The following is a 13053-nucleotide window of genomic DNA, read 5'->3' on the forward strand; positions in this document are numbered from 1 at the left end:
GGTAATCACCACCACCCAAAAGATCATCGGGTGCCCTCTGCTCTCTCTCGAGGACATATCCAGAAACTGCTGCCTCAGAAGAATCAGCGCAATCACAGGAGACCCCCTCACATCCTGCCCATCACTTCTTTGACCCGTTACCCTCCGGACGGCGTTTCAGGTCAATTAAAAATCACACACTACCAGACTCACCAACAGATTCTTCCCCTGGGCCACAACGGACTGTAAATAAACAATGACCCTCCGCCACCCCACAATTTGCTGTCTGGTTCACTGTTTTTACAGTTGTGTTTTTTACTTGTGTAGTAATGTATGGTTTTTGTATTTATTTGTATTTCACTTGATTTATTATATAATTGAGTGCACAGAGACTTGGTTTGACTATGTCTTGGGTGGAGCACCCACAATTTCGTTTCACTATGTACAATGACAATAAAGATCTATTCTATTCATGGAAGTTTCGGCAGCTAAAGAGTCATATTTTTTGTATTGGAGGAGACCAAACCAGACCTGAAAGGACAGTGAACATTTGAACATCACATAATGGCCTTTAGTTAAATAAACATATTTAAAAGCAGACCTTTTATTATTATTTTTTTTTATTTCCTCACAGGTAAATCCTCCTAGGTAAATTGAATATACTGTGGTGTGAATCCCTTCTGTCTTCTGACGTCCTCCTGTTCGTCTTGTCTCATTTTTTTTGCAACAAATGCCAAATTTAGCTTCCACATTCCAGCTGTTTTTCTGATAAATTCAGTTCAGACATTCAGCATCTTGCTACACTTGTCTCTCAGTTATACTGTAAGGTTCCTTTTTGAGCTGAAATGTTGCTTTTCTTACCCACTGATAAACTCTTGTTTCTTTGCATTGAGCTTCTGTCGTTAAAACTCAGCTCTTCCTGCAGGTGTTTCAAATTCTTGGCTACGACAATACAGCTTTAGTTTTTACTAACACCATGCAAATCTACATTTTTCATTATTAAATAGCATTATATTTACACAAGTTGCAGTGCTGATGACCTTAAAAACCTTTAATATCATCTATCACTATATCCTTGCATATTAATGTTAAAGAATGCTGTTTAAATGGTTGGGACAGCCACAGTGGCATTGATACATTTTTCAATAACTGCATAATTACCGAACATCCAGCATACTGTGCTATCTCACCATCTCTCATTTTTAATAAAAACACAATTTTTATCTGATATATACTAGTGAGTGAAGCGATGTCGTCCTCCTCTCGTTCCCTTGTTTGTGTTTGTTGTGATGAAGCGATGGTTTTGAGAGCCATGGCTGTCGTCAGCAGCTATAACTCTTCCTATCTGTCTGTGTGAATAGCTGGTAAGTGAGAAAGTGGGCATCAGAGGAGCCAGTCTTGGCAGGAGTGTTGGACAGCAGAGTGGGCATCAGGCCATCTTGATTTATGGTGTTTATTTTCTATACCGCTCGGCTCCTTAGACTTCAGCTGCTGCCCAGCCAAGCAGAGGAAACGATTTTTCTCTCTCAAAGAGTGTATGTAGCAATTTCCATGATTTAATTTGTTTTCTTAGTGGTCTTTTTAACCATAGATTGTTTTGCTGGGTTTTCTGCCAAAGCTGCAGTTGCTTCAATACCAGCTTCAACTTCAGCCTCAATTGCAGATTTCTCTAATGAGACGTTATGGAGTTTGGCTTACTGAATTTTAGGAGATTCGTACAAAATTAAGACTTGGAAACTTTTATGGTTGGTAGAGTGGCAGTGTGGTGTAGGCACTTTTTTTTTTTTTTATTTATTTATGCAGCTGTGATAGCACACATGTACAGTGCCTATTATCATAAGCATACTGGCATTTGGTCAGAAAAATAAATGTCCTTCATTGCAAAAGCTGACAAAAGGTCACCATCATCATCAACATCATGACTGAAAAACAAACAAGACAGGTTGAAGAAGGTGCAAAAGGCTACTGATTGGATAATTACTCTAACATGGAAAAAGAGCTGAATTTAACTGGCATAAAAAAGGCTTTTTATAGATGAATAGGTCAAATGTAGAAAATTCAGATGGGCTCAACTCTTTATATGACTCTGCTCCACTTCTCATAATCATATTGAACCTCTCAGGAGAAGAACAAAAGAGAGACTGAAGCACACCCAAAGGCAACTGTACAGAAATGGCCAGTATTGTAAAGTCCCATCCATACATCCATTTTCTTCCACGTACCCTTTTTTTCAGTTCAGGGTTTCATCTCGTGTAGTGTATCATAGCTGAAAATATTGAGTCACATGTTGGACACTTTGCATCTTGAGAAAATTACTGGCATTCAAATTATCTGTGGAATGACACAATCAGACCCACTCTTCCTCGTCACATCTGGGGTTTTTTGACAACCAAGATGGCGACGGCAGAAACAAGTCGAGGCTTGAAAAAAAGGACATCGGAAACCAGTGGGTGACTTTGTGGTAGCTACACCCATAGTTTATACTGTCTGTGGTTGTTAGCCAATGAGCATAGCCTGGATAATCTTAAACATGTGGTGTGAATATAAACTCATCATGAAAGCATTTACCAAAGTCAAAGTCGTTGGCCATTTTCCATAGCCTTCAATAGGACCAGAAACCTTTTTGCAACCACAGTTATCGCCTCCTAGTGGCCATTAAATTGAATGCAGGTTTAAGGCTATTTCCTAGACCAGGAAACTTTATCAGCAGGGTGTTGTGAGATTTATGCTCAGAAATTGTTGTAATTTACCATTTTCTTCCACTTATCCAACTCAGAGTTGCAGGGGAAGGGCTAGAGCCGATCCCAGGTGTCATATCTATGTAACAGGTTGTCAGTCTGTTGCAGAGACAACGGTCAAACTCACACCTACAGTCAATTTTGAATTACCAATTAGTTTACCACGCATGTCTTTGGACTGTGGGAGAAAGCCGGAGTACCCATGTCGGCACAGGAAAAACATGCAAACTCCACACAGAAAGTTCTCTGGCAAGGTGGTGGATTTGAACCCTTGACCAGCTTTGCTGCTGCGCTGTCCTTTAAAGGGACCTCATACAGCTCCTGCCGTATGAGGTCCCTTTTTTATTTCATGCTACAAGCACAAACAGGCCTGGTGCCGGAACTCCATCAGCAGACAGAAATCTTTACACAGCATTTTAAGATTGTATCATTCACTTACTCAGCACAATACCAACAAAATGCTATCTGCATAATTTCCCTTCCGTTAAGTCACTAATCATTACCTCGGCATTTTTACTTTTTTCTATCTCCTCATGCCTCTATTACAAAGTAATATATCATCTTTAGTGATTTTGTGCTTTCTAGGACTCAAAAAGAATGAATAATTTACTGTACCTTTCTTATTCTCCTTACTGCTCACAAATGTAATCATTACCACACAGTGTTAAGTTCCTTTTTCCACTAATTATTTCACTCAGTGCTTGTGGAGACTGTTGCAGAGCCGTTTTTAGTTAAACTATACACATAATATAAGAGGTCTGTGGGTTTCTTGGCAGCTACACATAGTAATCTACTTTTAATTTGTAAGTGGAACTGAAGGGCCAAGCAATAAGTATGAAGGTAATAAGACACAAAAGCCCACAGACTCTCTCTTATTAACATTTAATTAAATCCTCGCCTTGACATGTCAACAGGAAGAGAGCCAGACCTCTTTTATAGGATTACCTTAAATGAAAGCTACTTTTACAAGGCAAAAATCACTGATTAAAAACCTTTTTTCCTATTCTTTACACCACTGAAGAAAAAAAAAAAAAATCAAACAATGATCCTTTGGCTTTAGTCCTTGAATTTTTAGATAGATACCAAAAAGGTAATAAAACCATGTGTCATTTAATCTATCTTGTTGAAGTGAACTTTGTGTCCATGTGACTAACATCTCACTAAGTAATTCACTCCTGGAGGGAGGGAAACTGGCACTTACTCAAGCCCAAGATGTGCTGACTTCAGACAGTATTTCAATTAAGTTCCGGGTGTAGACAGACATTATAGCTGCGAGCAATGATGACTCTCTGGGCTGTCATTGGCTGTTTATTTTATAAGGAACAGCAGCCCTTCTGGTGCTTGTAAATGAGGGAAATTCTTCCACTGACAACCATATTTCAAAGTGCTTTGTATTGTTAACCTGCAGTTTTGGATACATTCTCAAGATTTCCTTGATCTGAATGAATGAAGACATGGCCATAACTTTAATGTCAACAGCAAAATCATTAAATTTCTAAAGTTTGATCATTTAAAAATGGAAAAAGTACAATAGCCAGTACATGGATCAATTAGGACACAGCACAAAATGGAGATATGGTTGTTATGGGTTGTAAAGCAGCTTGCAGATGCCCAGGAAATCCAGGCAAGCTTAGGGGTCTTCAAAATCCTGCCCCCTATGAGATTCGTCAAAAAGAGCATCAGCTGATTTGACAGGAATGCCACTGAGCTTGACTTTGTCGTGTCTCGTATAATGCTGCACTTTATAGATAAAAACACTTTCTTTCAAGTAAAGCACAAAGTTCAGCATTACATCATCAGTGCAGTACTTGTTTTACTACGCTGCTACTTCTACATAATGATGTAAAACTGCTAGTGGGCTACAACATTTTAGGATCAGACTTAAACATTTGTCAAGTATTAAGTTTTTAGTTGCTAAATTTTCTCCATTTATAGCTGCAGCTTCACTCCAGGTGGCTCATCCAAGTAAATCAGAACACAACCATGTTCGCATGAGAGAAATAAGTTAATTTAGCCTCAGTGGGCTTTAATGCATTTATAAGACATACGTGTAAATGGCCAGAAAGGGTAAGAAAAAAAAAAAAAATAGCTCAGAGCTGGGAGCTCTTCCTCTAGATGGTTGTTGGCTGGAGCAGTCAGAATGTGTGGAATCATGATGACTCAAATACTGACAAACATGTTCTGCTCTAAATCTTTTTCTTTGGGGCGTTTCTTTTCGGTCACCCCCGATGAGACTTTAGCAAATTGCACAGAATGACTCAGTCCCATCTTCAAGACCTCGGCCATCAACAGAGTTGCTCTTGGTTTTAAAGCAGGTTGATAATGATAAAGCTCAGTAAGGTCACGACTTTGATATTTGAGATTGTAAATTTCCTGGTGTAACTAGATATCTGTTCAGATGGCAGTTCATACCAACACATCCATACACTTACACAGAAGAGGTAGAATGCCAGTGCCTCCAAAACATGTGACTGTTTTCATATTTACAGACAAAATCTATATTCAGAAGTTTTAGCCGCTGATGGAAACGCAGGACTTGAACCTGGAGCTGAGACTGCATCCCAATTACAAAACCATGATGGGAGAAGTTCACTTTTTTTTTTTTTAATTGTGATTTTCATTTTAAGGCACTGCTTGTTGCATTTAAGCACTGCAACTACATGATAAGTTCAGGTAAAAACAGTGGTTTGAGTCAAGATAGATCCTTTTACAGTAGGGATGCCACCAGAACTGATACTTACAGTACCATTCAATACCAAAATTCTGAAAATGTTATCGTGTTTTACTTCCAATTCAGCAAAGCAAATTAGTTAAGTTTAAATTTGTAGTAATAACTTGTTACATTACCCTGAAATGCACATTCTGGCTTTGTTTGAGACAGTTAGCACTGGAGTTGTGAAATCAGCTTTGTTCCGTAGGCTAAAATGTTTGCAATAACCAACATTAAATGCTTTTGCTAACATAAGCTATGCTAACATTTTGAAGAAATGTTGCTGATGTTAAAGTTGGCATCGAAGGTGCTATACAGAACAAATACCATCCCCAAAATGGCACGCAGTAGTGTTACAAAGGTGCAATTTTAAACACCTTAAGATGGCACTGTTCTCGTGCAGGCTTTTCCTGCAGACACCAGTCTAAGAATAATTGGTCTTTTACAGTAGAGGAGTAAAGGAGACACTTTAATTCTTTCAAAGTTGTTTATCACCATCCCCAGACTTACTGAAACTATACACTTCATTCAGACACTAAGCAACTCTCTGCAAACTTGTCAGTCACTAGCTATGGTTCTGCAAAGTAAGAAACTGTTCTTGTGCACCTGATTTTATATACTTTAATCTTTAATTACCGTGTACATATCACCCTTTACTGTCATTACTGGAAAAGCACAGAAGCTAATTCAAATTATGTCATAAAGGTCTAGCATACATTAGAATTTGTCAGAAACCTTAGCAAATCAGGATTTTTTGAACAACATTTCAAACATGACAAGCAAGTTCAAAGTACAGCTTGTAGATTCTCTTTGAATTGCTCGTCTACCTGCTACAGTAGCTTTAGCATTCACCTCTTTGACTTCACTGATGCAAACATAATGTAACCGTGTATTCCTATCTTACCGTTACAAATCTCGGTGAGTAACACACTGTCGCTTTCTTTAGTTCCTCTCACCTCAGCTGAATATCTCCCCCCGCCCTGCACCCTCATGTGATAACCGAGTGAAAGAGGCAAAACAAGATATTCGCTGTAATTCTGCCACAGCTCTCTTGCCGCCATGCTTATACATTGTTATGCTTCAGCACATGACCATATAACCATAAAATTATCTGAGGAACTCCTCTCTGCAGGAGGCCCGTCTGTATGGAAAGATGCAGTCCTCACTCCTCTACCATAGTTCTGTTGTTCGGCTTCAGAAGTGCAGAAAAATTACAGGGCAATTTACAATCTTACAACTGTCTCTAAAACAGCTCGCGCATGTAGATGATCAGCTTCACTGAAAATGAGAAACAATCCATTAGCACCTGAAAATGAGTGCTGTTTCAGCTTTTGATCTCCCAGGTTTAAGACACAGTGGGCTAGACGGCTGCTGGAATCCACAATCACCGTTCCTTAGTGCTTCCACTCACACCTGACTTTTCCAATTTATTATCTTAGCAGGTAACAGTCACAGTTGATCTGGGTTCTTTCTTTCAGATCTAAAAGGTTCTTGCTCCTCACTGCCTGCTAGAATGATCTGCAGGCCAACAGGCACAGCATAAACCCCACATGTTCAAAGTTTAAAAATGAATCAACGCCTTTGTTCTATTTTGTCCTTGTAGTAGCAAGTCATAACAGGCGGTCTATCAGCTTGTCTATCCATCTGTCTGACAATTTGGCACACAGTACAAAATACTGGTCAGATTTGCTGCAGATTCTTCTCGTCTTAATATAGATAGCAGCTACCAGCTCTGTTTGCCATCTGATTGAATGTTCTGTGAGGCAAAGCACATGTGTAAGTTCCTGCAGAAACTTGAACAACAGTACAGTTGGTTCAGATTTCCAGAGTTCCTGAAAACCTACGTTCATGGAAAAGTTACTGTAGCCAAAAGGGGCCATTTGCTTTCTTCACAGTTGGCTTCATCTGTGTGTTGCTGTCCAGGCTTTTCTTTGTCATCAGTGTTATTTGCACAGTACATCATATTCCTTCAATCGTACAGTGCGTTATTGCAAGTCATTGCAAATGCATATTGCTTACAAAATACGGAGGGTCTAAAGAAAAGATTTCTTCAGCTTTTGTTGTCTGTATATGAAAGAAATGGCTATTTATGCGTGCAGTTCTGTAAGACTTCCCAATTTCTCTTGGTTTAAAATGTTTATATTCCTCCCATTATATTTGCAGAAAATGGTCTAGTCTATTGTGCCACTTTAAGGTCAGCAGTAACACCTAGTCAGCCACTCTTGCATTAGAAAACATGGTCGGTTAGCCAAAAGTCAAAGATAAATGAAAATGAGATAAGGAGTGAAAAAAAAAAAAAAAAAAAAAAAAAAAGGCATGAAGTGGTGAGACAAAAGGAAGCCTCAGCCTGCACAGAGCAGGGTGGAATAGGCTAGACGAGAGGGAGGGAGGCACAGCGGCCACCTTGGAGTCGGAGCATCAGGTGGACAACTTTAACACATTAAAGTGGGGAATGATGGCATATCTCTAGTATGATTGAATTTCAGTGGTGGGGCCCATTCTTTTAGTTAGCCTATATTTGGCTACAGTATGTGTGTGTGTTTGGATCATCTTTTGAGATCATCTTCTCCTGGGCATGAGCAAGACACACAGTGAGTCTAAGTGCATCATTGAATCAAATCAATTTAGGTAGACAAAGTCAGGATCACAAATTCCACAACACTAATTCACTCCACAGAGGGGTATACTCAAAGCCCAGATTTGAATCCTGGACTTGCAAGAAAACCCACAAACATCCTTTCCGTTAAGGAATTTCATACTGAAATGTAGCAAAAATAAATAGAGTAAATATTGAAAGCGTTGTCAGCCAGGATTTCCCTGAGAAGTTTCCTTGACCTCCTCCTGCGCCTGTGTAATGAGGATTTGTTTCAATTTTAGACATGTTATGTCAGCTTTTGCATATTCTTAACCAAATATTTCTGAGCCATTTTTAAACTGTAAATATGCTTAAGAAAAAAAAAAAAAAAAAAAAAAAAAAAACCTATAAAACAGAGTTAGGAAAGAAGAATTGGGCAAATGCAGCCCATTCTCATCCCCAGGATGCCAATTAGTACTGCTATGTCAAAGTTACTAGCGTGGCTCAGTTACACAGAAGGTGTCCTTCAGTGAGTGAACACCTCATACCACACACCACAGTAGTGAGTGTTAATCTCCATTAAACATGGACACAACTGCAGAGCACACTGGTAAGGTTAAACGAGTCATTATTGTGAAAAACCGTATTCGAGCGCTTTGAGTGCTCACCTGCAGTTAGAAAAGCACTATATAAGAAGTAGGCCATTTATCTGGTCTTTGAGGCTTCCTGATGCAGCTGAGACAATAATCCCCACGTGTCCCTCTCTCTTTTTTTCTGCACTCCTCTAAGTGTCCACTCCCAATAACAGGGGAGAGAACAGGCAAGGACTCAAAAACACAATAATCCAAGCATGGGACCGTTAAGCGCAGCTATGCTTATATTACCCCTCACAGTGCAACAAAAAGGCATTGGCTTGGGAGTAGCTTCAGTCTCTTGTAGTCAGGATGTAATCAGCACAACAGCAGACAGGTGAGTAATTACGTGCAGGACTACAGGTGCTTCATTAAAGGGGCGGAGACCTTTCACGTACCCGCCTCTGGAAAGCACATTCTCCATTCACACGTCCACACTCACACAGACAGACAGACAGACAGAGACAGAGAGAGAGAGAGAGAGAGAGAGGGAGAGAGAGAGAGAGAGAGAGAGAGAGAGAGAGAGAGAGAGAGAGAGGCCTGCCAGGAGGACAGAGGACCCAGAGAGTGGAGGGCTTGATTTGCAGCCACAGGACCTGAGCACCTTGCAGTCATTGAGCAACAATATGACAGACTGATAAAGTAATACAGGAAATGACTTACTTGAAGTTATTGCCCTTAAAGGTGATTCTACAAGCTATTGAATATTACTGTACTCTCACAGGACTCCATAGAGACCTGTGAAAACTTTCTTTTTCACATGACTGTGAAAAAAAAGAAGCAGTTTCTGAAGGTGATTTATCTTTTTCTGCACTTATCAGTGAGTCTGACATTGTCTTACAAGTCAGTGGCAAAACCCAGACCTGCTAATTCACCACCACCTACACTAAAACCTGCATTAACGCTCCACAATAATCTTCCATTCTCTTCTTTTTGCTCCAGACACTCCTTTTATTTCATGCTGCACCCACACTCATGTGAGAGCATACACACACAAACACACACTTGGGTTTTTAGAGGTGTTTTTGCTTTATTTTTTAATTTATTATCAATAATTGCTGCTGTTTTCGTGTCACTGCTTTTACATAAAAAGGCCTTATGAAACAGCTTGTCTTCATTTTTATTCCCTGCATCACAATAAATGGAAGAACATCTGAGACATTATTTATTTTGTACTTTTCAACTTGTCATAATTCAGCTCTAAATATTGATAAAATGTCGAGCAGACATTCCCAAAAGGCTATTCAGAAAGAATGAAGTGAGAAGCTGCTATATCATGGGTGCAACAAAATCAATTGTTATTCATATCTGGTGCTGTAAAGCCTTAGGCTGCAAGTGTCTGTTAGCTAAACAATAAATTATATGAAGGCTTTTTTACTTTTAAGGTCATTTATTGATTGTGCATCATTGTCCTTAGAGTAATTTACAAAAAGTTTTGCTTATTAAAGAGATTAATACACCACTCATAAAAAAAAAAGAAAGAAAGAAACACTTTTTAATCAGAGTTTAGCATCAAGTTAATTACATTTCTGGGATATTGATCCAGTCAGTTAAGTATCAGAGGGGGTTGTTAATCAGTTTCAGCTGCTTTGGTGTTAATGAAATTAACAACAGGTGAACTAGAGGGGCAACAATGAGACAGCCTCCAAACAGGAATGGTTTTACAGGTGGAGGACACTTACATTTTTTCCTCCTCATCTTTTCACTAGTTTTGCATTTGGCCAGGGTCAGTGTCACTGCTGGTAGCATGAGGTGATACCTGGACCGTACAGATGGTGCGCAGGTAGACCAGTTCTTCCAGGATTACACATCAATAAATGCCATTGCCAGAAGGTTTGCTGTGTGGAGAGCTGGACAGGGCCGTAGAAGGCCCTTAACCCATCAGCAGGACCAGTATCTGATCCTTTGTGCATTGAGGAGCAAGATGAGCATTCACTGGTGTGAATGTCTCTGACCAAACAATCAGTAGCAGACTTCGTGAGGTTGGCCTGAGGGCCTGACGTCCTCTAGTGTCAGACCCCTACAGTGGTGCAGTGGGTCCTGGGTTCCTTCTGGTGCACAACGATGCCCGGCCTCATGTGGCGAGTGGATGCAGGCAGTTCCTGGAGGATGAAGGAACTGATACCACTGACTGACCCCCACACTCACCTAAATCCAGTAGAACACCTCTCTGACATTATGTCTCCTTCCATCCGAAGCCACCAGGTTGCACCTCAGACTGTTCAGGAGCTCAGTGATGCTCTGGTCCAGATCTGGGAGGAGATCCCCCAAGACACCATCTGTCATCTCTCTAGGAGCATGCCCTGACATTGTCATGCATACAAGCACGTGGGGGCCCTAAAAACTACTGAGTATCATTTTAAGTTACTGTGATGAAATTTCAGCAAAATGGACTAACCTGCTGCATCATTTTTTCACTTTGATTTTCAGGGTGTCCTTGAATTCAGCTCTCTGTAGGTTGATAATTTTCATTTCCATCAAACAATGTACCATCCTTCCATTCCTAACACATTACCCAGCCCATGTCGGTACAGATATCCAGCATGATTTTTTTTTTTCCTGTTGAGATCTGATGTGTTTTCAAAGTGTTCCTTTAATTTTTTTTGATTAGCATGCATGATAGGGATAAGAATGAAATTGTGTGTTAGGAGGATTATTCACTGGCTGGACAGCATGCCAGCTGGACAGCATGCCAGCCGGCAGCGATAAAAAAGTGCAGCATATTTTCATCCAGCGTCGTAGTATAATTTGGCTTCGTCAGATCCCTCCTGTTTTGGCTTTTTTCTTCACCTGCTGATTTGTTTTGTGTTTCGTTTGCTTTTTATTTTTGCTTTGACTCAGTCATTAGGTTTAGACACAAGAATCTTGCTGGTTCAGTTATTAAAACCACAACAGTGTCAGTAATGATGGTTACGGCGTGATTGACCTGCTCATAAAAGAGCCATGCCAGAATAGGAACGAGCTGAAAAATAAACTCACTCAAATTAGTGTGGGAAATGGACACCCAGATTTATTTACTTATTATTGGCGTAGCTTTGAATCGTTCCACAGTTGCTTTGACTGTGAGAAACAGCCAGAAGTATCATTGAAGGTGTTCCTCTCACCATACAGAGATGTTTTCATGTTGTATGTGTTGAAACCCTAATTTTTTTCTACTATTGTGTGAACTGTTGTGTTAAACCGTCCCTCTCCAGCAGCAGAGCTGTTTTTGTAACTAAGACTTGTCTCAAACTGTCACCAACTATTCTCTCAAATCCAATTAACTCAAAGCCAAATATAAACAAATAAATGAATGGATTTTCAATTATGTTTACTGTATCAACAGACCATTCAAATCCAGTATTGCTTTAATCAGTTTTTTTTTTTCCCACTCAGACTGTTTCCACATTTCAGCAGCGCTCTGTGTTGTGTAAAAATCATCCATAACTTTAATTTCACATGATCAATGTCTTCTTTTCTCCTTCTCCACCTTACTCTTTTGCATGCTCTCACCGCCTCTGTGTGTTGGTGCTTTATGTTTGCTGGAACAAAACAGCTTCCTGTCCCCAGATACAAGAAGGTAAGCCATTGAGATGTGCTCAGATCCTGACCAGTCCTTGCTAATCAGTGTCTAGTTTATCCAATCAGTGCTCAATCCCAGTGATCCCTCATTGAAACAAACACCAACCCCGGCTCACCTCCTCTGAGCTCCCTCTGATTATCGTTGTGGTGTCATTCAATTTCTTTCCTACAATAAATGTTTTGTTTGTGGTATTGCTCCTGTTCTTTTCTAGATGCACATTCATGCTTAAAGAATTGTATTTACCAAGATAGGCCAACTAAAGGTGAAAACCTAGAAAACAAATAGAGACAGAGGTATGTAAAAGAATATGGTGAATGACCACACTATACTCAGAGGTCAACCAATTCACTGCCTGAAGGTAGATTCAGTCTTTAAAGGCAGACATCAGTGTTGATCAGGTAATAATATTTGAATAGGTACTTCAGGCTTTGGTTGAATCTGCCTTTTTTTGAACTAAAATCCTACTACTTTTCTCAGAAAGCCTTTCAACAATAGCTGATGGTGTACATTAATATTAGTTTTTTAAAATTAAAAAAAAAATTGCCGGGCAGTCACCGATTTTGTTTAATTTTTCCCCCCGGTCACAAGGAGGATGTCGTCCTATTTTTTCATCTAGTGTGACTGACACATGAGCAATGAATGGAAACAGAAATCTTAGCCTGAATATCTGCTAGCTGTAGTGATGGCCCCATAAAACTGACCTTTGCTCCAAGAGGCTAAATAAGCAGACTGGCCAGTGGGTTCCCACACTGTGGTTAGTGAATGAAGTAAATGATGAACACTTCCTAACTGTCCTGAGTTTATTAAAGTATTATTATAACCACAGACTTCAAGCAAACTGCTTTGTGAGCATACAG

General features: G+C 39.8%; 1 protein-coding gene across 3 annotated transcripts in view; it reads left to right on the forward strand.

The window, feature by feature from the left end:
* The window catches only part of doc2b (double C2-like domains, beta), a 181260-nt gene that overhangs the window by 92827 nt on the left and 75380 nt on the right, over positions 1-13053 (forward strand). For 2 of the 3 annotated variants that reach the window (XM_030747323.1, XM_030747324.1), the window contains one exon: positions 12170-12193. The exons of the other annotated variant lie outside the window; for it this stretch is intronic. In XM_030747323.1, the coding sequence (XP_030603183.1) occupies positions 12170-12193 (24 nt within the window). The remainder of the gene's footprint in view (positions 1-12169; positions 12194-13053) is intronic. 3 annotated transcript variants of the gene reach the window in all.

The sequence above is a fragment of the Archocentrus centrarchus genome, chromosome 14 (genome assembly GCF_007364275.1).
Source record: "Archocentrus centrarchus isolate MPI-CPG fArcCen1 chromosome 14, fArcCen1, whole genome shotgun sequence".
NCBI lineage: Eukaryota > Metazoa > Chordata > Actinopteri > Cichliformes > Cichlidae > Archocentrus > Archocentrus centrarchus.